Source organism: Tetrao urogallus, assembly GCF_951394365.1.
Source record: "Tetrao urogallus genome assembly, chromosome: 1".
NCBI classification, from domain to species: Eukaryota; Metazoa; Chordata; class Aves; order Galliformes; family Phasianidae; genus Tetrao; species Tetrao urogallus.
This window is the reverse complement of record NC_136813.1, coordinates 71,889,797-71,916,453: the sequence shown is the minus strand read 5'-3', so window position 1 is coordinate 71,916,453 and position 26,657 is coordinate 71,889,797. Positions and strand designations below refer to the sequence as shown.

General features: G+C 38.4%; 1 protein-coding gene across 2 annotated transcripts in view; it reads right to left on the bottom strand.

Annotated features, from left to right (window-relative positions):
* Nucleotides 1–463: 463 nt before the first annotated feature.
* Nucleotides 464–26,657, bottom strand: part of FRMPD4 (FERM and PDZ domain containing 4) — a gene marked incomplete at both ends in the record, with an annotated part of 397,855 nt that continues 371,661 nt past the window's right edge. For both annotated transcript variants that reach the window (XM_079546966.1, XM_079546967.1), the window contains 12 exons: nt 464–1,815; nt 3,039–4,310; nt 4,625–5,683; nt 6,251–6,389; nt 9,864–10,046; nt 10,619–10,708; nt 13,020–13,146; nt 14,242–14,378; nt 15,051–15,170; nt 18,874–19,005; nt 22,207–22,314; nt 23,429–23,533. In XM_079546966.1, coding sequence (XP_079403092.1) covers nt 464–1,815; nt 3,039–4,310; nt 4,625–5,683; nt 6,251–6,389; nt 9,864–10,046; nt 10,619–10,708; nt 13,020–13,146; nt 14,242–14,378; nt 15,051–15,170; nt 18,874–19,005; nt 22,207–22,314; nt 23,429–23,533 — 4,824 coding nt within the window. The remainder of the gene's footprint in view (nt 1,816–3,038; nt 4,311–4,624; nt 5,684–6,250; nt 6,390–9,863; nt 10,047–10,618; nt 10,709–13,019; nt 13,147–14,241; nt 14,379–15,050; nt 15,171–18,873; nt 19,006–22,206; nt 22,315–23,428; nt 23,534–26,657) is intronic.

Below are 26,657 nucleotides of genomic sequence, written 5' to 3'. Positions count from 1 at the left end.
ACATTAAATATTGTGTTATGTACATTACGATTTCATTTTTCATTTCTAAACATGGAGCATTCTCCAAGTGAAAACTTGGATTAAACAGAAAACAACTTCATTGACATAACAGACTTTAAAAGTTCACTTCATACAACTATAGGTTTGACTATATGAAAAATAGCCAAAAGTCAATTTGCTCCTCTACAGGATTTTTTCTGTTTGTTTTTCTAGTCGTGGGGAGAGGGGATTTTTTGGCTTTTGTTTTTGTATAAACGGAAGGACAGATCTGGTCAGCACTGTTGCCAGTGTTCAGTATTTTATCTTGTTTTTAATCACTTACCTATTTTATATAAAATAACAAAATATACAGAGAGAGCTGGATTTGTTACATTAGTTCATACACATAGAGTAAATAAAAGTTTTTTTTTTTTTTTTTAATGTATGGCTTTGCAAAGGTAGATTATGAAGTGACTTTTGTATTTTATTTGTTTAAAAGCATTTTAAGAGAACGTGTTAGTGTGCTTACAATAGCGGCCATGGTAGTTGAATGTCGAGCCAAGAGTTTAATGCTAGGATCACTGGAGGTCTTGCCTGACACGGCTTCTGCAGCCTTCAGAAGACAAATGTAGTTTATTACAACCTCATCTATCTTAGCTATAATTTCCTGCTGCTGAGTTTCAGAGTTCATGACTTTAACTAAACGCATGCAGGCTTCTGTTAAGCAACAGAGTACTTGAAAGCTGGAAGTCATAGCTAAAAGCATTTCCTCAGGGCTTTTATCAGCCATGGCCATTTTCCTGCAGGCACTTCCCAACTGTCTAGATTCCATAGATAACAGTTGTTTATATTTAGAAAGTTTAAGGTCATATGTTTCAGGATGTAAATCTTCTCTCTTGCCCATGCTTGCTCGGACCAGTGAGAGTAACTCACTGGCATCCTTTTGTGCTGCAATAAATCCATCAGGCATTGCATACGTCTTCTCTTTCATCACATTTATTTGTGTGATTCGTGCATCAAAGGCCACATCATTGAGATTCACATCAATTTGGCCACCTTGAGTGTCAGCACTGCTCTTCTCGTGTTCATTAACTGCCTCTTCTTGCGGGAACTCAGCAGCTTTTGGGGTCTCCAAGTCTTTCTGTTCGTTTTCACTAGAAGAAGACTGACTGGCTGGTTCTGCAAGCTCACACGGGATCTCCGGTTCGAAGAGACACGAGAGCTGATGGCTGTCTCCATCATCTTCATCATCATTATCATCATTTCCCCTGCTCAGGAAGCAGTAGCTGAAGGGACCACGACACTTCCAGGTGCTGGTGTCCAGCTTCCGCAACGGCAACGTTCGACACTGCTTGGAGTGCTTCTGACTGGTGCCTGTGCCCAAACACCTCTTACTGTCCTTCCTATCAGTGCTGACATAAACACAGCTCTGGGAGAAACTTTTTGACAGCTTTTTGCCTGGAGAGAGTTCCAGCTTTCTCTCGGATCTGGATTCTTCTCTTTGGGTAATATCCAGGCTTTTCAAGCTGGCTGTGGCTGCCTTACTTTCAACCAGCATCTCAATGCCTGCAGATCCTCCAATGATGCTGCTGCTGCGTCTCAGCACTTTCCTGTTGTGCGGCATCCTGAGGCTTCCTCCTATCATGTCATATGGCCGTAAACTAACTGTTGCCCCATAAGCCTGATTCACTTTGGGAATGTCACAAGAGTCTTGATTTTGACTTGGCACCTTTGATTCTGATAGCATGGATGATAGCATGATGGAGTCAGCTAGAGGCTGTCTAGAAAAAGCTGCAGGCATGCCTCCTTGTCTTCCCTTTTCAGGCTCTGTGAAAGCTACACTAGGGGTAGTAGAAGAGCAGACAGAATAATTAAGCATCACCCTGATAATATTCAGAGATGAAGATTTTAGATATCTTTAATAGTAGGGTAAATTGATTGCTGGTGTTTTCAGTGGTCTCAGTTTCTCAAAATATTTCACAAAAATAGGTATTTCTAGTTCCTCATGTCTTTTTCATTTCACTACAATGCCTTCCAAAATCTATCAAGAAATTTTAACTGAAAAATAGTTAACCATTCATCCTATTACAGCACACAGTGAAAAAAGGGAATAGCAAATAATCTATAAAACTTCTTACATACTGCTCAGCATACGAACTGGTTGCTTTCTACTAAATAATTAAATGAATATTTTCAGTTTAAATAATGCCCAAGAGAGCTTTTTTAAGTATGCCCAAGAGATCATGGAAAAATGCATTCATGGTAATTTTGGTTTGTTGTGTTAGAGTTTTTTTGGCAGAGAATTCACTTTTTTCATTCTTGTTTGTTCATTTTCAGATTTCCATGCATTCCCACACTACTGCTACATGTGGGCTGCAACTCAAGAATAGGGAAATGTTGGAAACCCAACAGAAAGCATTCCCAATGCTATCACTGAAAAACTGCATTTTTTAAAAAAACAATAAGTTCATTAAGATGTTAGAAATTGGAACTTCAAAATGTGGTAATGATTCAATATGTACATTATTCTTAAAAGAAACACCTACTACCAGATGCTGAAGTAAATACATACTTCATATTGACTATTTCTCGCCTTTACATTTAAAGCTTTTTACTCATACTGGCATGCATCTGCTAAAATAGCAAAAAAGCATAATAACTGAAGCACAGTTTTTTCTCTCCTACATTAACACACCTTGTGAAGTCAACTTACAGTCTAAAAAATATCCTAGAACTCAAATGAATTTGGGTTTTGGAGAGACTTCCACGGAACACTTTCTCCCCTAGGCCTCTACATAACTATCTGATATAAAATGTAGGAGCCTTATTCTTAACTGTAATGAGAGATTTAAAAAAAATATTAGTATTTGTAAGCAGGTTTTAAAAAGATCTCAACATGTATAAATAAGGCAAATACATACAGTAAAGTCTAATCTCACCACGTGCTACAGATTGTCGATGTAGTTTCACGTAAACAGGATGCAAACATCACACCTCACCTTCAACCTTAACATGCAGCTTTAAGAACAAGCACAAGAAACGCTTTATTACTGCTGTACCTGTAGTTTCTTTTATCTTGGGGATCCGATGACATCCTTCCCTCAAAGTGCCGAACAGTGGCTCAGCATTAATTGCTGAATGCACGACAGGCACTGCCATCCTGTGACACACAGCTTCAGGCTGCTGATGCAGGTCCTTGTATGTTGTTCCATGGTTTGGATGAATGGCAGCTCTTTCATCTGCTGGAATATAGGCAATGCCCTTCATTGATGGGTCGGAGATAATGTGCTTAACGTCAGAGGAACAAAGGGGAGATTCAACGGGGGTAGCACACGTGCTACTGCCTGTGCTGCATCCTGCATCCACCGAAGAGCACTGAGAGCTTTGGAGCGAGAAATGGCCTTCGCTTTGCAGAGATGACATGCGCTTAGCCAAGTGATATTCACAAAGTCTAGCCACACTCTGCTCAGCTTCTGGAAGCTTTGAAGGATGGTCATCTGCAGATAAGTCGGTATCTTCTGCATCGTTTAGGTCTTTGGCTGAAGACACAGGAGTCATATCTGACAAAAAGTTTTCACCTTGGCTAAGCCCTGAGGCGTCATCCTGATCCACCTCAGGATCCACTTCATCCTTACAGTCAGTTTCTGTTTTACCACGGACAGGAACTCTTGGAAAAGTCTTCCCGTTCGCTGTTTCTGGGCTTGGCTTATCTGCTGCCCCATCATCGGCACCATACCATCTTTGGCGAAAGGCAGTTCTCTCTACATTGAAAGTGCTTAGGCGTTGACTGTCTCTTGTTGAAATAGTTCCAAATTTAGCTTTTAGGTCTTCATCAGTCTCTGCTTTTTTAGTTCCCTGTTGCTTTTTCACAGTAGCGTTCCCATCGGAGGGTGTTTTTACTTCGCTCTCTGTCATCTTATTTTTCCTTTTACCAGTGCAAGAATATACCAAGGATCCCATGTGCAATTTGCTAAAATAATCAGTGACAGATTTTGTTTCCATGGTCTCTGGCTCCATTTCCATGTTATCTGAATGAAGAATCTGCTTTGAAGGCACAACTTTTGACTGTAGGTCTGCAGCCTGACGACCAGCCAAAGGCTGTGAGGATTTCATGCCTGGCCCCCCAGCCTGACTCTTAGCAATGGGGAATTCAGTCTGCTCTTCCACAAGAGGTTGGTAGCCTTCACTTGTGGTCAAAAACATGCGTGCAGTGTTTTCTGAGTGTTTCTGCGCTGCGGCTAATTCAGAACTTTCAGTCATTTCAGAGGAATTTGTTTCATTGCCAGAATCTGAAGATGACTCAGGGCTATATGCTCGCAAGATAGCTACACCTGCAAGCCACAAAAAATAAGAGTCAATTAATGACAGCAGCTGAAGCACCTGCACAAGTGACAAGCAAAGGCGTGTGTTAGAGACAAAAATATTCTTTGTAAAAATACTCTGACTTTATTGCACAGTTCCCAGGACAGGTAGCTTAATAACATTAACAGCAGTTCCATTACATAATATGGAATATGAAGTATGGAAAATGATGGCCAAAAAAAAAAAAAAAAGAAAAAAAGGAAAACCAAAAACCCTCACAAAATGAAGCACTGGATGAGATGGAATGATTTTCAATGAATAAATGTAACTATGGTGAAAGAACCTGAATTGTCATTCGTCTGCTGTTCCTCTGAAGCAGCCAAAGCTTCTAGTGCTTGAAGCGTAGAGACTACAGCATCATCTAGCCCCTTTTCACACTTCCCCTCTGTATTAGTAGGGACAGCATCGATAAGCGACACTGGAATGTCATCACTGCCTAGATTACTGGCTTGCTCCTTGTCATCTCTAGGCTGCGTTGCTTGATTCTGAGAGTCTTCCTCATCTGAACTGTCCCTGAAGCCAGGTGGAGGAGCAGCAATGGCCATGTTTAAGGTATGCAATAGGAAATCATCTTCATTATCATCACCTTCTGGAGGTGGAAGTGAAGTCAAATCAATAATGTCATCACTAGAACCAGAAAGGCTGAGAAGAGCAGGCCTATTGATTTCTCCTACCATAATGTCTTCTTCACAGCTTACTTCATCTTCATCTTCGGCATCATCTGTGTTTTCTGCATAACAAATATCATGCAGCAAAGGCTCTTCTATCCCTTCTGCAGCTCCAAATATTTTACCATCATTTATGGTTGCATAAACAGCATTTGTAGCAAACTGAATGCTTTCAGCATCTGGTGACAACTCCAGACCTTTAATGTCATTGGCATTATTAATATAAATGGCTCTTTGTTTTTCTAGTACTTCTGGACTTTCATCCAAAAGCCTTTCATAGCCAAGAGTCTGGGGATTGATACCATCCAAGTTGTGATCTCCAAATATAAAGGAAACTTTTGCTCCTCTGGGAGAATCCTGTGCTTTCTTGCTAGATTCCAAACCTGAGAGTGACAGTAGTGAAGGCTGATTAAAATTTCTACTTTCTTCTGCATCAGTGGGGTCTTGCTTGGTCAGATGCTGATCAAATCCGCTTGAATTATACGTATTTTCTATGTACAGATGTCTGTGTTCTTTTTGACATAACAGACTTTCAGAAACATCTATAGTTTTCTGTTTAGGATCACCAAAAGACATTTGAGTCTCTTGATCTCCTTCAGCCAGGAAAGTGGTAGTTTTTGGTACACAGTTCCACTCAGAAGCAAGGAAATTATGCTTTCCTCTATTCTCAATTCCTGCCACATGGGAGAAAAAAAAAGACACACTGTGAAAACACAAAGCAAGTTTATGCAGTTTTCTAAACAATAACTTGTTAACACTGAGCAATGAACATTCTGAACAGGACAGCCAGTCCACCAAACACTTCACAAAAGCATTCTGAAGCTCATTTTTGCTCTGAGATAAATAGCTGTTGATTTAATGACCTCAAGTTTAACTATTACTTTTGTACTTTAGAGCACAACTAAACCACAGCTAGGTACAAATGCTATTCCAGGAGCAGTAACACAAAATCAAATTCTGAACTGTTTTCCCCAACACTGTGTGTATTCTTACAAAGATATACCTATATAACACAACAACATTCAGAGGGAGCATGCGTCTGTTTCACTACACTTACAAAAGAAATTCATGCTATCAAAGGCTGGGTATCAGAGCATCATAAAGCTGAACGAGTACAATGTAGTGCCAAGTCTAAGGCAGCAATCCTCTCACTTGGCATTTGTATTTATCTGGAGTGCATCGGCTTAAACTGACTTCTGCTTACATCTGTGATCATCATTATCACACTGTGCTACAAATACCTGTTTCTCGGTTCCCTGCATTTTTCTTGTTGGCCATGTTGAATATGGAACGCCTTGAGTCAACCAGCAGTCTATAGTATCCAGCTGTTAGGCAAGCAAGGTTCATTGCATCTGATGACTCCATCAGTAGAGTAATAGGCTGAGAAGAATACAACCAAGTCTTGGTTAAGGCTGTTCCTTCTCAATCTGTTTACTTGCCAACTACACTACAGCACAGAATCAAAGGAAATTACACTGCAAACGCCACACTGAAAAATATAATGAGAACTTATTTTCCTTACTAATGTCAAGCAATACCAAATATTTTAAGGGAGGAACTTATAAAAATAGATAAATGCTCAAAAGGAGAGTGAAAAGAAGATAGAGCCAGGCTCTTTTCAGTAGTGCCCAGTGCCTGGAAAAGAGGTGACAGGCAGAAACTGGAACAGAAGAGGCTCCCTCTGAACAGCAGGCAGCACTTCGTGTGGATGACAGAGCACAGGTACAGGTTGCCCATAGGCTGTGCAGTCTCCTCTTTGGATACCTCCAAGAGCCATCTGGCCATGGGCCTGGCACCCTGCTCTGGGTGTCCTGTTTGGGCAGGGGCTGGGCCTGATGGGACTACCAGGGCTCTTTGTACCTCTATAACTCAGTGGTTTAGAAAAGACTGGAACTGGGATAAAGTAGAAGTCCAATTGGACATTTTAACATTTTAACAGTCTTTCTGAATGATTACTTTAAGGCTCTTGTTCCATCTTTCTCTTGTATAGATGTATTTTTTCTCACCTAAGCACTGTTTACTATTACTTTGAAAATGCAAGGAGCAAAAGCCTAGTACATCAGGGGCTGGACTGTTGCAGTAGTATGGGAATCATTGTAGCTTGCCAGAAAATCAGCTGTCCTAAGCCCATGTAAAGAAGTAAAATGGAAAAATTCAAGTTGAAAAAATACAGCAGTGAGGCTAAAGCTATTGATATGCAGCTTCAGTAGTGAGCATTAAAATGAGATCTTAAAAACTTTCAGTATTTATGGCCTTGTGGCATGACTAAAAAGACGTGATGAAAAAATAAGCAGACCAACAGAGACAGAGAAGAGAGAGAGACCATTAGAAGGGAGGTCAGCACAGAAAATAAACTCAAAGCATTTAAAGAAAACAGTCAGATTTAACAGAAAAAATGCCATGGTTCTGAAAAACTGCATCTGACAGGCTAGAGAGCATTAAGCATACACAATTTGAGTGAAGCATACTCTCTTTTATTTGTTTTCCTTTTGCCACATTAAAGAAAATAAACTTTTGTTCATGTTTCTGCAGACTTTAACACCCAAAGCTGCCAAAAACTCAAATTCATTCTGAGGTGGCTGAACTCACCCCCTGAACTCACGGAAGAAATAAAAGTTTCGAAGTTTACCATGACACATAGGTAGAAGTTACACTGTAGACAAACCATTACAGCAGTCACACAGTTTGTAGTAACCTACAGCTATGTGGACTTTTGCAACCTGAAGGCAATTGATTGCGATAGAGCTAATGGCCAAAACATAATTTATGTTCACAGCTTACCACCAGACTCTAAACTGCTACATGAACAGTTTTTTCAGCAACATGGAAAAACCAATGCATTTTGCATTCTTTAAATTCTGCTTTCTTTAAAGTATTCCATGATACAGTATGAGGTTCTATTCAACACATTTCTTTCAAAAGAATTCAAAAAAAAAAAGAATTCAAAAAACAGCCATGAAATTAATTGCAAATTATCAAACCTACAACAGGCTACTTAATATTCTTTTCTTTTGGGTGACTACTTGAAATGCTATGAGTACTGATCTCCATTTTTCTGCAACTATTGACAGAAATAATAATAATCTCCAAAGAAGATAATCTCCAAAGAAGCCTCAGATTGCTGTAAACAGCACCGCGCATTGCTGTTAATCTGATGAACGGTCTTGTGACAATTAAATTTTTATTGGCTGCTTCTCCCAAGTGATTTATGGTTGAGAAGACATTACAAAGAATCAAAAATAAAAGAACACAACTGCTTACTCATTATGCAAATGACATTTATTGGCATACTGAAATCTGGATATATGAACCTGATACCTTAGCGTACGCCAAGGTATAAAAACATCAGTTGAGAGTAATTACCTGTGTGTGCCCATGTTTACTCCATAAGAAACTGTTAATTACCTTCCGTACTTTTTTTTTTTTTTTTTTTTGGTCAAATTCAATCCAGGGCTTCCTAACTTTGTAATTTTGATGTCAAACTAATCCCTCTGGGTTTAAGACTGAATCATTGAAAGGCAGGGAGAGGGGGATTTAGATGGGAATATCCATGGTTTGCAATTAGATAGTAGCAGTATTATAATATTAAAAAAAATATATATGTATATATATCACGTTAATATAAAATTCCATGGCATACAGTGTCACATTTTATATGCAAGAATATGAGAATAATTTAATTCCTGCATTACTTTCTCCATCAGGAAGAAGGGAAAAAAGCTTTCACTCAAAAGGTCTGTGGGCTGTGGGTTTAGCACACTATTACAAGCAAAGAAGCCTGATATGCTCAAATTGCTAAATACAGTGAAAGAGATGCTGTGTTCCCCAGCCTATAGATTTCCATGAAGTTGCTGTCAAAGGGTATCTATTAATTTACAGTAGTGCTTTTTCATTTACTTAAATACAGGGGAACACTTTCAGGTCAGTAAGCCTAAAGCATTCAAAGCAAAAGCTTAGTAAAATATCTCTTGTGTATGTTTTTTTTAAAAATGTAAATCTCCATAAGTAAAAAGGCTTACACAGGACTATTTAGTCCTATTTATTTTAATAGGCTCTATTTATTTTATTAGTATATTCAAGTTTCAAGTATAATGAGAACTCTTCCTTTAATCTCTTCTCATTGTGGTTAATGCTCTACAAGGTCTGTGAAGCCTTTCACTTCACAATCTAATAGGAGACATACACAGAAGATCATACATACAACATACAAAACTCCAGTCATTGCCACTAAATACCACAAATGTAAAGTGTGGGATTACAGAGAAATTTAATAACTATAGGTAGAAGAATAGCATCAAATAATGCATTATTAATGGCAAAGAACTTAATTAGACTTATACGGACTAACAGGAAATAAACTGTCTTTTTACAGGTTATTTCACTGGTAACCACTATGTGGCAATGCGCAGTGTCCTCAGTAGATAAAACACTGGGTTACATGGGATGCTGGTCTCATACAGCTGGCAATCCTCTAATAGTAATTACATTATTATGACTAAAGAGGCTTCTAGGAGCGCAAAGAACTTCAAAAGAAAGTCAATCTCATCATCACCTCTTCTCACCATGGAAATCAAGGAATGCAACAACAAAGCAAATTGCCCAAGGCCAGCCAAGAGAAAAATCAGAAACAGAATGTAAGAGCAAAGCTCTCCTGTACACTGTGGACCCTCTCAAATTCCTAAGGAGCGCTCTCCATGCACTCTCACCACAAAAAGATCTAAAAATACAATTTCAGGGTATTGCTCATGAAAACATTTGGAACAGTTAGTACAATTTAATCAAATATTCAAAGAAAAACAACAGAAGTTTTATTTAAAGACATTATATCATCAGAAATCAACAAAAAATACTTACTTTTACATCTAAGACATGCAGCTCAACTCTAACGCTGCTTTCGTCTTCTGTAAACATTTCAATCCTGTTCACGTGACTGAAGTCTGCCAGAAGAGCCACCAGGTTTGTTTTGGTGTTTATCACATGACTGATGCCATATCGTGGCCCTACTAACAAAGTCACTTCTGAACGCTTTTCTCCCTGCTTTAGCATAAAAAGGAAAAAATAAAATAAAATAAAACCATGACAGGTACTGCATAGCCACTGCTTTCTTTCATTTTCATGAAGCTTCCTTTGCATGATTAAAAATCATCATATTTTTCTAAGATAAAACACACAAGAGTATACAATGCTGGTAATTAATTACAAAAATCAAAAGGAATTTGCTCCTGGATATTGACTGTACTGTAGTTTTTAGATGGATAGGTTGTTCAATGGATGGATGGATGGATGGAAGAATGGATGGGACTTCCCGCCATTAATCAAAAGTTTCTGTTATCAACTGTTTTCCACAGTAATAGTTTAAGTATTCTTCAGTTAATTGGATGGCATTATTGGCCAAACCCTATTTCCAAACCCTCAGTGAAAATTCAAATTACACCAGCAATTTTATTTTCAACATGAAAAAATAAAAATGATCTGTTCAATTTAACAACTACTTTTTAAAACGTACATATAGAACTTCCAAAGAAAATTTTGTGGTCTAGCTTTTGCAAAGAGAAGAAAAAAAAAACATCAGGAGAAGAAAAAAAAAAATACTGCAAGAGAAATATTACCACTAGTGTTGCCTTGAAAACACGCCCTCCATATAACCGGAGATCACTGAGGAACTTCAGATAATGCACCTTGGCTTGCAGAGCAGACAGCTGAGGAAAGAGAAACAGGAGTAAGATGGAGTAGTGGAAAAGTTACCCAGTTTACAAAAATCAAAATGTATTAATGTATTCTAAGGAACTGAAATAAGAGCTCTTCAGAGTCTGAAACCAAACCATTAGATGCTTGAGAATCTGATGAGGAAACAGTTTCTTTCTCGAAATTCAAACCGTGGTTGTTAAGTTTAAATGCATTGAGGACTTGGCTATGGGCTACATCAGGGCACTGCAAGAACATCATCACTGCTCCAATGAAGGGAAAACGTTACACTACTCAGATTAAACATCTGTTCATCGAGGGATTTCAAGGCCAGTCAACAGCTTTCAATTCATAATCACCACCAGTTCTTAAACATTTATGTACCAATACAAAGAAAGAGATGAAAGAATTTTATTTTGTCAGCTATGTGTATTACATCTTGTTAGATACTTGCAGCATATGGCACATTATTCCACCTCATTACTGCAATATCCATTTTTAAAAATAAAATTATTCCACTATACTTAGTAGGGAATAAATCTGCAAGCCAAATACAGAATATCAATACATACAATCCTATTATGCAGTACATACCATAATTTACCTCCTTTTTCTCCTTTTAGCTTAAACTACCTACTTAAAAAGAACAAGCTGGAACGTATTTTATGAGACTGAATGGAATCAAGAAATAGTTCATTTCACCCAAACAATCTGGAGCCAGAACTTACATATCCCTCATGTAAATCTTTACATGTGGACTTTATCGAGCTCATCTCACTTTCTATTCTCTCACCAGCCACTGGATTTCTAGTTCAAAAGCTTATTTGATCTCAAACAGCATTTTAACAGCCCCTAAACTAAGGTTTTTGTATACTCCAAGGAGGAAGAGAATCTGAAGCAGAGAGCCAAGGAGTAATGTGTTCCCCTTCCCTTCAGTAAGTGCTCAGTTGGACTGAGTAATACACAAGGCTTGTAAAAAAAGGGAGAATCCTAAGAGTTACAAGCTGCCCCTCATGCAAAAGGAAACAAGACTCCAGAGGTTTGTCCTAGCCTAGTACCTACAGGTGAGATAGAAGGTGATGACGAGCTCAGATCTTTGTTTCTGAAACTGCCTGCTAAAAAAAAACTGGGTAAGCACACAACGTATTTCCAAAGAGCATATAAAAAAAGAATAAAGCAAAAATAACAAAGCCTGCAGAAAGCATTACTGCAACTTCTTTTCTAATGAAGAATCAGCACTGAATGCCACTGCCATCATCTGTGATTCCAGCAGCAGTGATGGCTCTCAAAATAAAACCATGCACTATTATGATAAATGAAAAGTAATCGGCATTATTCAGCTTTAACTTCAGCAGTACTAGAGACATACAGTGCTCCATTCAAAAAGATGACTTTTCTCCCTGGGCATTACAGGTCAAACACAAAGATCTCCAAGCAGGGTTTCTGCTGATCACAATGAACCTTAGCTCAAGCAGCTGAAGTCTGGGGCTTTTCCTGTTCAGAAACAAAGTCTCATGGAACAGGACACAGCTCATTTTGTGTCTCAGTTAGTCACACTTAGGTTCTGTTTATTGTCAATGGAGAGAAATAGGCATTTCTAAGACAAGTAATCTGACCTATTTCAAGTGCCTAATGTAGGATGGGATGAGTTGCTCCCTAAAGTGCCTATTTCTCTCTGTCGACTACAAAGAGAACTAGTTGACTTACACAATGAAACCTCTTTATGGTGTCTAAAACCGGACACAGAGCTATGCCTGCAACAATGATGAGTGCATTTCTCAGAGACAATGTCTTCCACACTTCTTTCCAGCTGAAATGAAAGCTTAGTGCTAAGAAAAGCATTTTACAATAGCAAGGATGGTCAGTTCTATAAGGAACATCATCTATACTGCTAGGCCTTGGACATTAAACATATCTACAGCATAATGGAAAATGACCCTAAAAAAATCATTTACACTGGCCCATAGGTTAATGCATTTCAGATCAGAGCAGCAGAGAGAGAACAATAACATTCTAACAAGTCTGCCATTAATAGGAAGCCCTACATGAATTAAATAAATATATATATCTTTATCATACCTGAAGTGTTAATAATCAGTTTTCTGGCATTCTCCAGGTAAGAAGATAGTTTAGTTGGGGTATAATTAATTATTTTTAATTGCTCTTAGCTGTGCTGTACTGAGCACTGTAAGTTAAATTGTCTATATTCTCTGAAAATATAATGGCTAGGTGTTTCTCTAAAGGATTAATTCTATAGGTTTCCCATGCATGCCACCCCTTCTGTTCTTTAAAAACATATTTTCCATTAAGATGCAAATGCAATACCTTTTTACCCGGAGGAACTAGGTTTTGATTTGCTTTGACAAGGTGTGAAAGTGCTTTCTTTATGTTCTTTTCTTTCATGCTTTGCAGCACAGCAGATGGAAGAAAAGTCTCTAATCCCCATTCTTTTCTGCAATAAAAGGCATATATTTAATTTCACATTCTTGTGATGATTATTTATCTAAAGACTGGAGACTGTGATGACAAGTGAATGAACTCCTGTAAACAGGAGAGTTTAGTCAGAGTTTTGCAATAACTCATTATTTTCTATATTCAAACTATATGTTACTTATGAAGATGCTATAAAATGTATTTTATCTCTTTATATCACTTCTCTCTCTTCCAACATACCATGCAGAAAAGAAATTTACAATTTGTATGTTTAAAATCTAGACTTTGTTAAATCCCAACTAATTATACAGGCAAGCACCATTATGGAATTGTTGTATGAAAAGTTGTAGAAAAAGTTGTAGAAAAGTTGTAGAAGACTTAACAACAGTGTCATATTTAATTTTATTTTCTACGGTTTTAGAACATGCAAATCAGCCAACCATTGTTTTTATCACTTTGCCAACTTGACAGCCTGCTCTCTTTCTTTTGCCCAGATTGCTTTTCTACTTGATGCACACCTTTTGACAGAAGGCTGACTCTTCACTTACAAGTAGTTTTTGCTGATTCGTTAATAGGATATAATATAACAACAGAATAAAAGTTGTTACTTGTTTTGATCCTAGCAGATATACACAAATCTGCATTTTGGATTTTCTTCTTTCCTTGTAGTTCAATACACATAACACCTAACCTCACCTACAAAGTCATGAAGATAACATAAAACAAATGCTCATTGGCTTCTTCTGTATCTAAGAAATCTTTCAAATGGAACCTAAGGCCCTACAGTCTTATGAACCAAGAAATCAACTGAATCTACCAGAATAATCTACTAAAACCTTTGGATTCAGGCTATATAAACTTAAATCTGACCACTTAAAGTGTGTGAATTAATCTTATTTACGTTTATAGCCTATCACATATGCCTACATGTATGACTAAATGGTAAAAGTACTGTCCATACTTACAGCTCTTAACACACCAGAATAAATTTCAGTAACAAATAATGAACTTAAAATAGGTGCACTGCCATCGGAATATTAAAGAACCAAACAAAGAACCTATGAACTTCTCCAAATGTTTCACTTTTAAAGATCACACTGTATCCTCAACTTACTCTATATATTTGAGGGAGATTTTCTGAGTTTGCTTGGTGGTCACAGTTGCAATATACATTTGTAGTGCAGCCAACCTCAGGGCAATGTCGTATTTCAGTTCTGGTCCAAATCTTTCCTGAACGACATCATTACAGCTCTGCCAAGGAACCAGTAGAGGGAGCATCAAGTTCAAAAATGTTGCAATAAAATTATAATCCATTTTCTTAAAATAAACACTGTGTGAAGAGAAACCCTGAACTCAGAAACCAGACCATGCTGAAAGTAGAACTGCTGCTCTCAGAGATGTCAGATGCTCACCTGTATAAAGGTACTTCTGGGGAATGTGAATTCATCCTTCCTCTGAGGAACTGAGTAATCTTCTTTCGTGAGTGTTGGGAGGGTGCTAGGCTATCTGGGCTCAGGACAGTAGAACTCTGTCTGGTGAAATGCCCAGGAGAAGGACCACATTGCTCATACATCAGTTTTCTCATCCATTTTACTGGAAGTCTCTTTTTAGACACTATTTCTGTCTGATATTATAATACCAGAAGTAAGTATAAGCAATTATTTTGGCTTCACTCTTTTCAAAAGCCAAACATATTTTGGAAAGACATCAAAGCTTCACTATTTGGCAGGACTTAGGAAGGAAGGGAACTTTGCAGATGATAAAGATTTGTACATTCCCCAAGAGCATCGGCTTTATGCAGCAAAAATATAACCCAGGGCTTACCGCAGCCACAGTTTTGTATATGAAGATATATATATGTATATACTGAGTACAGTCATCTTTTTAATTCTTTTTGTTAACAATGCCCATGCTTTCTCTTACCTGTACATAAAGATATTCAAAAGCAACTGGATCTCTTCTTAAAAGATCAATGGGATCCTTTGGGACAAAGCTAATCCTGAAAAGACATCTCATCTTATGCGAGCTTGGCCTCTGAGTCACCTAGGATAGCAGAATAATCATAACATTGTGTCATTTCTTGATGTGCGATGGTCTGTAGTCATGGGCACTGACTCTCCTTCAAGAGAAACGTGATAACAAGAAAAATAATTCTGCCCAACAGCAAGCTTTATTATGGGCTCCTTATTAAGTATTGCACAACAGAATATCATATATATAATATATATATAATCTCATGGAAAAATTAGATTTGCATAGGCATGACTGTCTAAAGTAACTCATTCTCAAAGCAGTGGAATTCTTCAAAGTCCAAGTGAAAAGAGTGGAAAAAACAGTGGTAATGGTAACCATCCCAAGTAAAATACAAAGCGAGGTGAACTTCAGCAGGATCAAAACACTTGTGAACTAGAAGGGCGATAAGGCTTTTGTGGAGAGGTCACATCTTATTTCTCAGACCAATTGGCAATAATGGCAGGCAAAGTACAGCCTGGTAGCTATTACTCTCATATTCTCTTGATTGAATCAGAACGGCTTGGGTTGGAAAGGACCTCTTCCCAGTCTGTATTCACACCTGGGATTGCCTCAAACCAAGTGCCTCAAACCTTATTATATTCTCATGTGACCAGTTTTCAAGAGTGTCCAGATCCCTCTGGGTGGTGTCTCTCCCTTCTATTTTGTCAACTGCACTCAGCTTGTTGAGAATACACTCAATCTTGCTACCTGTGTCACTGATAAAGATGTTGAAGAGCACTGGTCCCAAGATGGACTCCCGTGGAACACCACTTGTGATCAGCAACCTGCTGGACACAGAACCACTGACAACAGCTCTCTGGCTACAGCCATCCATCTAATTCTTTATTCACTTTATAGTCTACCTTTCAAATCCATCTGTCACCAATTTCGAGATAAGGTGTGGGACCACATCAAAAGCCTTGTACAAGTCCATGTAGATGACATCATCTGCTCTTCCCTTGTCCACTGATGCTGTCATTCCATCATAGAAGTCCAACAGATTGGTGAGATACTACCTGTCCTTGGTGAAGCCATGCTGGCTGTCAACTCCTCAACTTGTATGTGCCTTAACATGTCTTCTTAGGCACAGACATCAGGCCTGCAGTTCCCCAGGTCTTTCTTTCTCCCTTTCTTGAAAATGAGAGCGATACTTCCCTTTTTCTAGTCACCAGGACTTTGCATGACAGCCACAATTTTTCAAGTATGGTTGTGTCCTGGCAACCATATACGCCTGTTCCTTCAGAACCCTGGGATGCATGTCATCTGACTCCATAGACTTGTACATATTCAGCCTCTTGAGATGGTTTTGGACTCTGTTCCTATACTGGTAGGGATAGGGATTTCACTCCCCTGAACCCCACTTAGAAGCTCAGGGATATGAGAGGTGTGAGAAGCCTGACTGACCATGAAGATGGATGTAAAGAACTTGTTAAGTACCTCAGTCTTCTTCATGTCTGAGGAGGCTCTCTCCCTTTTCATTTATCAGAGTGGATACAGTCTCCTTTGCCCATCTCTTCTGCCCAATGCATCTGAAGAATTCTTGCTGTCTTTCACAGCCCTCACCAAGTTCAATATGATCTTCACCCTGGCTTTCCTGATCCCATCCCTGCACATCAGGTCAACACCCCTATATTCTTCCTAGGTCACCCATCTCCTTTTTCACTGCTTATACTTTTCGTTTTTTCTCTTCAACCTGACCAGAAGGTTCTCGCTCAAACAGGCTGATTCTCTACCTCATTTGCCTGACTGCTCATTCTGGGGGATGGAGAGCTCCTGTGCTCTTAGAAAGACATCCTTAAAGTGCTGCCAGCTCTGTTTTTTTTCCTTTGCCCATAAGGTGAGTTTCCCTGGGGATCTCATCCAACAATTTCTTAAACTGCCTGAAGTTTGCTCTCTTGCAGTTCAGGATCCTGGCTTTACTCTTTGTCAGGCCTGTGTTCCTCAATATCACGAATTCAACCAGGACATGGTTGCTGCAGCCTATGCTGCCTCCAATCTTAACTTATTTAATGACCTCTTCTGTGCTGTTTTCCCAGCAGATATGTGGCTGGTTGAAATTTCCCATCAGAATGAGAGCCTGCGAGAACAACTGTTTTAATCCAATACAAAATTTGCAAGAAACTGTGTCTTTTCAGTCTTCCTGAGTTGTTCTGGATTAAGACACCTACCCTAGAATTCTAAAACAGATGTCTCCTATTACTTAATAAGGTCAAAAAGACTTTTTTTTTGTTGGTCAGCACAATTGTTGCTAAGAATATGATACAGTAATTTGGACATATTCACTGGGCACCATCAAAGAGCTAATAAATAATTGGATGAAAGAGTAACAGTCCAATAAAACTATTGTGAGCCATGGTCAGCAGCAGTGCTATAATAGCAAATTAGAGTATTGCTGACTTACAGGAACTTCAAAGAAGAAATTAATGTAGTTTATGTAGTTTATTTAATTACGCTAATGTAGTTTGAAAGTTAGGGTATTTTACTATCAGCATCTTTAATTGGTAAGACTATACTTTTAAAATCCTCCAGTGGACAGTCTGTATTGCACTAACAATGTTCAGAATGTATGTTTATTGCTCATTGTCTCTGACCTCATTCCCAAGTATCCAGACACAGCCTGTATGTATAAATAAAAGCTCAGGACAGGATTTTCAAAAGCTCTCTGTGTTGGTTTATTCTGATCCCTCTGATTTCAATGGGAATTTTACCAGTTACTTCAAAGAGAGACAGCTAGGCCATGAGAGCCAGCACTGAGTACTCCTGGACATTGTGCATTCATTGAGTAGCTCGTACCACAGAAAAAGAATGCTAACATGGCAAAGCTAAATGCTTTTAAGTTAGGAAACACCAGAAAGATCATGAGCGGCTGAGCTGAATTCCTCCATACCACTGCACAGAGCGTAGTTACATGATCAAGGGAATTCTGACATTTAAACTAAAATACCGTTCTCCTTCTGTTCCTCTTACTGTTCTCTTTTAAAAAATCCATTTACATTTTTTTGAAAATTCAGGTGAAAAAGTTAAAAATACAAGCATTCTCCTGACACACAGAAATGGCATGGAGAAATTCAGGCTAAACAGCCTGGCCAAAAGGAATAGCCACTGAAATCAGGGCTATCTGCTGGGAATCATGAAACAACTTTACGTCTACCCAGAACTGGCCTGTCAGCAGCCTGATTTGCCTCCCTGATTTAAAAAGAAAAGTCACAACAGCATTTTCTGAGTCACAGAAATGACATAGTGTATCACTGCATAACCAAGACAGAAAGCTTCATCAGAAGGAGTATCGTTTCCTATTATCCAGATACAGATCTGCATAATCAGACAGGAATCAAAGATCAAAATATGCTTTTAAAGGAATTTTGGCAGACTGGGGTTCTCAGAACTATTACAATGGATTTGCCAGCTACTGAGAATGTTCATTAGCTGTGACACATATGATACGAAGAATGGCCTCAATAAATATTTTCCTTAAGTTTGATCTTTTATGAACTTGTTAGTACATTTTAATGGCCCAGTGAAGCAATGACATGAGATGCCTGTGTAACAGAAAAATAATTATTCCATGACAACTTGATCCTTATAACCATACGTAAATACTGCCACTAGTTGACAGACTATAACAAACTAAAAATCTTGCAGTTAACTCACTTGAATAGTTAAAGGTTATTAAATATTTAAATGTACTCATTAACAAGCGTCTTTAATATTTTTCACATATAATCCCACAAACCTGAGTTAGAGTCTCCTGTTCATGTAGCAAAAGAAGTTTTGTTCCAGATCCTTCCACTCTTTGCTCCAGCATCAGTGAAAAGTGTTCAATACACTTGATGGAAAGCTTTTCTTGCAGTGTTAAGATGACATCCTAATTCACAAAAGATTTATAAAATATGCTTTAGTTTATGAAAAGCTTTGGTCCAAGTTCTTCACACGCTCAGCACGTATACAGCTTAGGGTGGAAGCCCAGCAATTACCGGAGAGAATGGTTGTATTTCATGCATGTTCTCCATGAGACATAAGACAACACCCACATTCACCATGCGTAAAACTAATGCCTTTATATTCAAACATCTGTAGTACCAGATATGTATGCAAAAAAATACATACTTGCAGTGAAATTACAGCTTTCTGTGCAGCTTAATATGCAGATCATACCTGTGTGGCCCTTAAATCATATCTCTTGGTCTCTCTGTACATAGAACCTCTCCATAAGAAAATGAAAGAGGGTCTTGTCACTCTGCTCTTTACTTATCACAGAATGACAGAATGGTATGGGTTGGAAGGGATGTCAAAGCCCATGCCACCCCAACACCTGCCATGGGCAGGGCTGCCCCCCACCAGCTCAGCTGCCAAGGGCCCCATCCAACCTGGCCTTGAGCGCCTCCAGGGATGGGGCACCACAGCTTCTCTGGGCAGCTGTGCCAGCGCCTCACTGCCTTCTGAGAAAAAGATTTCCCCCTAACATCTAACCTAAATCTCCCCTATTTTCTTTTAAAACCACTCTCCCTTGTCCTATCACTATCAGACCATACAAAAGGTCAGTCTCTCTCCTGTTTATAAGCTCCTTTTAAGTACTGAATGAACACAATGAGGTACCTCTGGAGCCTTCTCTTTTACAGAATGAACAAGTCCAGTTTTCTCCCTTATTTTTGATAAGGCCACCAAAGAATATAAAAAGAATTTATAAGTCCAAGGCAAAAATTAAACTAATGGCCTTTCTTTGTTCTTACTGCATGTTGCTTTTCTTTTGAAACCCACTTATCGATAGTTGTGCTTCATGAGTATACTTGACTTTAAAACACTGATGGAAAATTCAGTGACGATATCTGCGCCAAGCGGCAGCTCTGAATTCAGGGATCAACTGAAGTCAAGTATGAAACCTATTTCTAAGCAGTTTTTATTATTTTTTTCACATTGGCTCATATCAAAGGGGAATCAGTTTGAGAAAAATTGTTTCTGAAAGAACACCTAAACAAATCTCAAAAAACATTTAACTGATCTGTACTTTACTTTCATAGAATGCTTTGTAAATATACACAGAATGGCCAGGGTTGGAAGGGACCTCAAGGATCATGAATCTCCAACCTGAGAGTGTTATTTCACCTGGTAAGGTACCTTTTGCTTTAATGAATGCAGGAGTAAAAAGAAATATATAATAACCTATCTTATAAAATAGTTTCACATCACGCTCATAAAAAGATTAAAGCATTTCTATCGAAGAGATTTTTAGATATGCGTAAGTATCCAGATGGATAGGATTTACTAAGGAGATCATGCTGAATCATAATCCAAGTTAGGAAGATTAATTGATCAATTATAGTGCGTTTATTGAAAATCAACACCACATTGGTAGAAGGATGAAAAATGTATGTAGGAGGATGGGGCAAACTCTGTACGCTGTAAAGAATAAAAGACTAGTAATGGATAACAAGCAACCACTGTAAATAACAGAGGTTAATATTGTGCTGTTTTTACTACAGTCGAATTTATTGCTTCTACATTAAATCTACTTATACTCTCGAACACTGCCGAAATACAAGAGGTGTAACAGTAACATGAAGAGACATAATATTAAAAGTACGCTATTATATGGTGATAATAAGGCGCTTACAGTGCATTGTTTGCTGCTAACTGTAAGCAGATTAAAAAATAATTATTCCTACAAATAATCAGAATGACTAAGGTCAAAGCAGGCTTCAAGATCAGTACAGCTTGGTCATGGAACCCACACTGGGTACTTCTAGTTAGATATATGATGTTACAGCACATGACACAGCCATGACAGAACCACCAAAAAACTCATGTGATTGATAGCCAAAGACTGGTCTTTGGAGGCAAAATATCCTGAAACAGGTTGGCTGGTTGGTTGCATGCTTATAATATAAAATACTAAAAGGTGGGCTCACAGGAAAGTGGGTTCACAGGCCTTAGAAGGGTATGCAGATGTCAATATCTACATAAAATATGACTTATAATTTTTCACCCAACCAAATTCTCAAAATGATGGAATAACTTCCTTGTCTCACAGCTGTAAAATGGAGGTTTTTATCCATTCCCTGGATTCAATTTATGCCTCAGGTATATATATGAGCTACAATCAGAAGTTGCAGACTGTTCTTATGTGGAAGTTAAATAGCTGTTTTGCCCTTTCACCTGAAGACTGCAGTAAAATGCCCTGTGTTTAACTCAGTAAATCACTCTCCTCACTGTTCCAATTGATGAAGCATACTACATAATCACAGTGAGCAGAAAACCAGCCTTTCTTCAAACATGCATAACATTACAATCTTTGAAAGGTAGCAAAACCTTGCATGGCAGTTGAAAATTACCTACTTAGCCTCTGCTGCTTATTTCCACCCATACATCTCTCATCTCAGTGTCACAAGGTGCATGCTACTGTGCAGTGACCTAGATTTGGTAGCTGATCTGGGTTATACTAGCTCACCCACACAAAATTCTTGAGAGAAAAACAGCATGTGCTAGTCTTGCTGCTTACTACACCACTCCATGGCACTGAAAAACACCAACAATGGCTCTGGTTTAGGAACCTACAAGAGTGTCAGGCACTCCCCAGCAGCCTGGATTGCATGCCAGGGCTTCACCACTTTATTTCTCTATCTGAAAAGTGTTACAGAGAGTTTAGATGACATTAAACTGAGATAAGCAATTTATGACTAGCATAATCCTACAGTATCCCATTCCAAGTTCACAGGACTGTAAGCCAGATGATATTCAATTAGCAACTAACATCTTAATCTTTTAAGATCTTGACTTTTGCTGACAAATCACACTAGTATTTGGCAGTGTATCAAAGTGGCACGTCCATGCAATTTTAATTGGACTCCAGTCACATTAAAACAATCACTCTACTTTTTGTTTATTGACAATACAACACATTTTAAACAGCTGAAAAATGGACCAAAGCCTCATTATTGCTTAGCTGTGAATCCAGCCCCAGTTGAAGACACTACTGATTTTGTTCTTGAAGCATATAAAGTAAAAAATAATTGCTGAAGGTCTTGCAAAACAGTTAATCAGCATTCTTAGCACTGCATATCAAGCCTACCTTTATTGAAGTGCTGCAGTCAAAACGGAAAGATTTGGTTTGTCCATTTTCAAGATACACCTTTAGAACATTTGGCATGAAAAGAAGTGAGTTGTCCTTAACTGTTTCCTGTCAAGCAAATTAGTGAATCATATTACAACACGTAAGAAGGGAAATCAAAATGTTGTTCTAGAAGAACATCAATCAGATGAAAAGGTAGCATCTGAAGATGAGTTTGTTCAGTTAAATTTATAGCAGAATTCACAAAGCCCTTCAAGTGTCCAGCCATGCTTGTTACAGCCATACTTCACTGGTCTCTTTCCCGGAAAAGTATAAACATTCACTTATGTTTTATGTCTGACTTGCAATACTTTACATCCCTAAATACTGCATCTCAGCAAAAATGCTACCTCTGATGCTGAAACACTTTCGGTAGAACAGAAAAATATATACCTATTTCTCTGAATAAAGGGAGTTCTTTAGTACCTTTAGTATAGCAAAACAGGAACAGATTCATTAGTAACAATTACAAAAATGATGCCTTACATTCTCTTTTTAGCAAGGTATTAAATGCTCATCTCTGTCCTTATTTAAGAAGAGCAACATATAATATTGCAACTATATACTGACAATTCATAAAAAGGATATCGAAATAAATAGGAACAGGAAGGAAAAAAAAGCCTTTTTGTTTTAAAAAAAACTGCTTTTGAAAAAACTTAGTATCAATTCACATTTGGAATAGAGCTGGATAAAGATATCAGTATGGAAAAATATTCTATGCCATTACAAACATGAGCCAGGAGTTCATGTCTGAGGAGGATCTCAGTGCCTCTCAAAACAATGCTCATTTTGCTGGAAACAACTTCAGGTTGGTAAAACAAATCTCTAAGAGGTCCCTAAGGTAGCATTAATCTGATTTGCTGACTTGCTTCTTGCCTTGAGTTTATGATTTCCTTTATGTATTAAAGAGCATAAAGAAAGACATATGCGTACTATCATCACAAAATGCCTTCTCTAACATTTTAATTTTATTTTAAGAAGGGACAAGTTTTTCACAACATTATAGGCCCACTGGACTTTAAAAACAGACCTTGAAACTTCAAAAACAGAAAAGCCCTCCCCTCTGTAAGCCTATCACTCCTGTTCCTATTCCCGCCATATAGTTCCCTCACTTTCTAGCCTGGAAGCATACCTTTAGATGAAATGCTCAGTCCTTCCTAAGCTGAAATAGTTGAATACTCACCGACACCTGGCCATTGATTATTACTTCTTCTGAGAATCGCACTTTGACAGGATTGGACTTCAATCTTGCCTTTTTTGCAGCACTAATAAAAGCTGATTTAGGAGACTGGAAGGAAAAATGATGACAAAACAGATCACATAAATTCAAGTTAACACCTATCATTAATTTTTCAGTTTTTCCCTGTTTCTCATACTCTGGGAACTCCACATATACAGCAACACTTTGCACACCATTCACTGAAGAATAGAAACGTAGTCAAACTATAATGCTTCCAGAAATAATACATATGCACATACACATACAAGCAGTCACTGATGTACTTCATGTACGGAAACGTATCCTGCATTAAGACTGCAGCAAGGTGAGGAGCTCCTGCTGTATGTACAAATTCCTTGTAGATCACTGTAAAGCAAACTTGTCTGCACAAATGAACACTGTTCAGTGAGCAGTGCACGATCTTTCCTTCAAACATGGAATGAGAATTTTTTTCTTAAGTCTGTCATCCACTACACACAGTTATAAACACAACTTCTGCAAAAAAAAAAAGTGTCTGAGAGCTCTGCAAGAACAGTGGCACCTCATTATATAAGCTCACTTTGAAGCAGAGATTAGAATCACCAAGAGGCACATGCAGGCTTCTCCTGGAAGTATCCCCTACACAGACCTTGAAAACATCTTGTGGGACCTCACTGATTAAAAGATCAGATGCTTTCCAAATTTTCTTCCGTGAACTAATTAACTTTTACCTGTGACCCTGGAATCACCTGGGATCCAAGTGTTTAGCCCCTGGAAAAAAACCTCTCCAGCTAAGAGGGGTTTGACTAACAACTGGGATATCTGATCAATTTTTGGTATTCACAGTAAAAAAGATTTCCTCTTTATTCTTAGGTCAATTACAGATACAGACCTTCTGGCATTGCCCAACTCCATAACCACTGTAATAGGTGATGGAAGCAATTCTGTCCTTGTTGGAAATCACTGTGTTTGCTGAGGCCAGGTTTTGGTGTATTTGATGTGAACTAGGACTTTCAGAATTTTTTCCAAACTTATAGGAAGTGGCCTTATTAGTTTTGGTTGCTGAAAGTACTAACTCATGTCGGTCTGCTTATGAGAAATTATAGCAGGCATCAGTGGTGATGATCCTGAAATAGCTTCCTATTATCAGAGCAGTGTGACAGCAGTTCTCGTAAACACTGAAGGTCTTGTTCACCATCACTCAATTTTTGACTTGACTAATAATCTGCAGGAGTGATGGAGTAGTTCAGTGCCCCTTGTTCTTGTCTTCACTGATTTCTATTGAGAGACAGATGAAGAAGTGAAAAAGTTTTTGTTTTGTTTATTTATTTATTGTGATGGAGAAGCTTTGTTTCTAGATAGTGTCAGGAGTAAGTCTTTAGCTTATTTCAGAGTACCTCTGATTTATCATCACGTTGAATATATGGTAGCTTTTACCACAGGCTCAGCATCAAGCAGGATGAGCAAGGAATGAAAGATGCCTCACTGTCCCAAGAAAAATCACAGTCATCTGATATGTCCCAGAAATATCACAGCCACCTGACAATTGCTGGAGTGCAAAACAGAACCAGGAATTAAAAATGAACATTTCTTCATTTTTACAGTTCATTCTTATCTTTTCTTTAACAACTATGTCAATACACGCTTTTAACCAGTAAATGACAGAAAGTTTAACCGTAATATCAAACCAAGCTCAGTTTCTAAAAGCAGTGTTAAAATGTAGAAGGATTGCAGAAGATTGGAAATGGTAATAGGAAAAAAAAATGTTAAAAACAGTCAATGTCTCAGGATGCGGGACAAAAACCAATACACTTCAACAAGAAGAGACAACATAGAAATGCTAGAGTGCTTACATCTTGTAGACTAGAGATGAATTCCTAGAAAGACTCAGGTTACAGTAATACCATGGCAAATATAATCATACACATGTCTTGTCTAATTTCCCTCCTCCTCACGTAATCCCTTGCTGCAGTGTGCATAGAAGATATTCTACATAGCATCCAATAATGGACTGCACCCTGTCTGCTCCTGCTGTCATGGAACAGCACAGCTATCTGAATTGGCTGACTGGCTCTCCTTTGCGAGGACAAGGGAAAAGGAATGGCTTTCACCAGCTCTTCTTGCTGGAAGGGGCTTTTTACAGCTGTTTGTTCTTATCACAGAACACAGGTGAATCACCAGCCTGGCTTCTCTTTACAGGCAGACTGCCAAACTTTCTTCTAGATTCTGGCAAGGTTATTCCCATAGAACGAATATGGCAATCTCGTACGTGGCATTGTCACCGTTTCCTTCTACAATCTCAAAACTCACTTGCAGAGGGCACAAACACTTATATTACTGAAAAAATAGGGATTGAAAATTGACCATTGATGGGGAGCCCAACAAGACTGCAAGGTTTGATCATATCTGCATTCCCCGGGGCTCCTCTGAGTCATGGGCTTAACGTGCATTAGTGCACAGCCAGAGAAGCCTATCGCGGTCAGGTACGAAATGTGCAGCTTCCCACCCTTTTCACTTCTGCTGACACTTCCCCCTGCATGTGGTAAAGGGGCTGCGACTCAGGCCCCTTGCCAGACACTCTGAGTAAGAGTGAAAGTTGGTTGCTTTGTACTGCGAAAACTCAACCAGCTGAGCTGACTGCTTGGAGGGGCATTGGTTGTTTAGAGATTTGAGTAGTATCACCGCTTTTGCTTTTAATTGCACAGTCTCACTGTTTCTATCTATGCATCAACTTAGCACTGGACGTTTTCACTTTGAGAAAGGAACTATTTCTAAAAAAATGAGGCAAACACCTATGAAAAAATTGATTTTGATTATCAAAACTTGCTTGTCTAACAAAACATTGACAGAATGATGTGCCATTCTATTAGATTTTAATGCCTTTAAATGTGCTGGCAAAGAATGCTATTAATTAATGATTCTCACAGTGCCATTTTCATTTGTTTCTGATACTCCGTCTTTTAGCCAAATGGAAGCCATTATCCTCAGTTAACGACCTTAAGCAGGAGGTGTTTACAATACTGCAAAACATTTATCAGTGCAAGTAAAGTATTCACATTGTCACAGATAAAAACAGCTTAATTAGAGTGACTTTTGCAAAATGAGGGGGCATTTTAACAATGAGTCAAAATACTTCAACAAAGGCAAATTTCACACTGTGTGACCTAAGCAGTGCTTTCTGTTAAAAGCTCAAATTTAACAGAAATTTAAATAA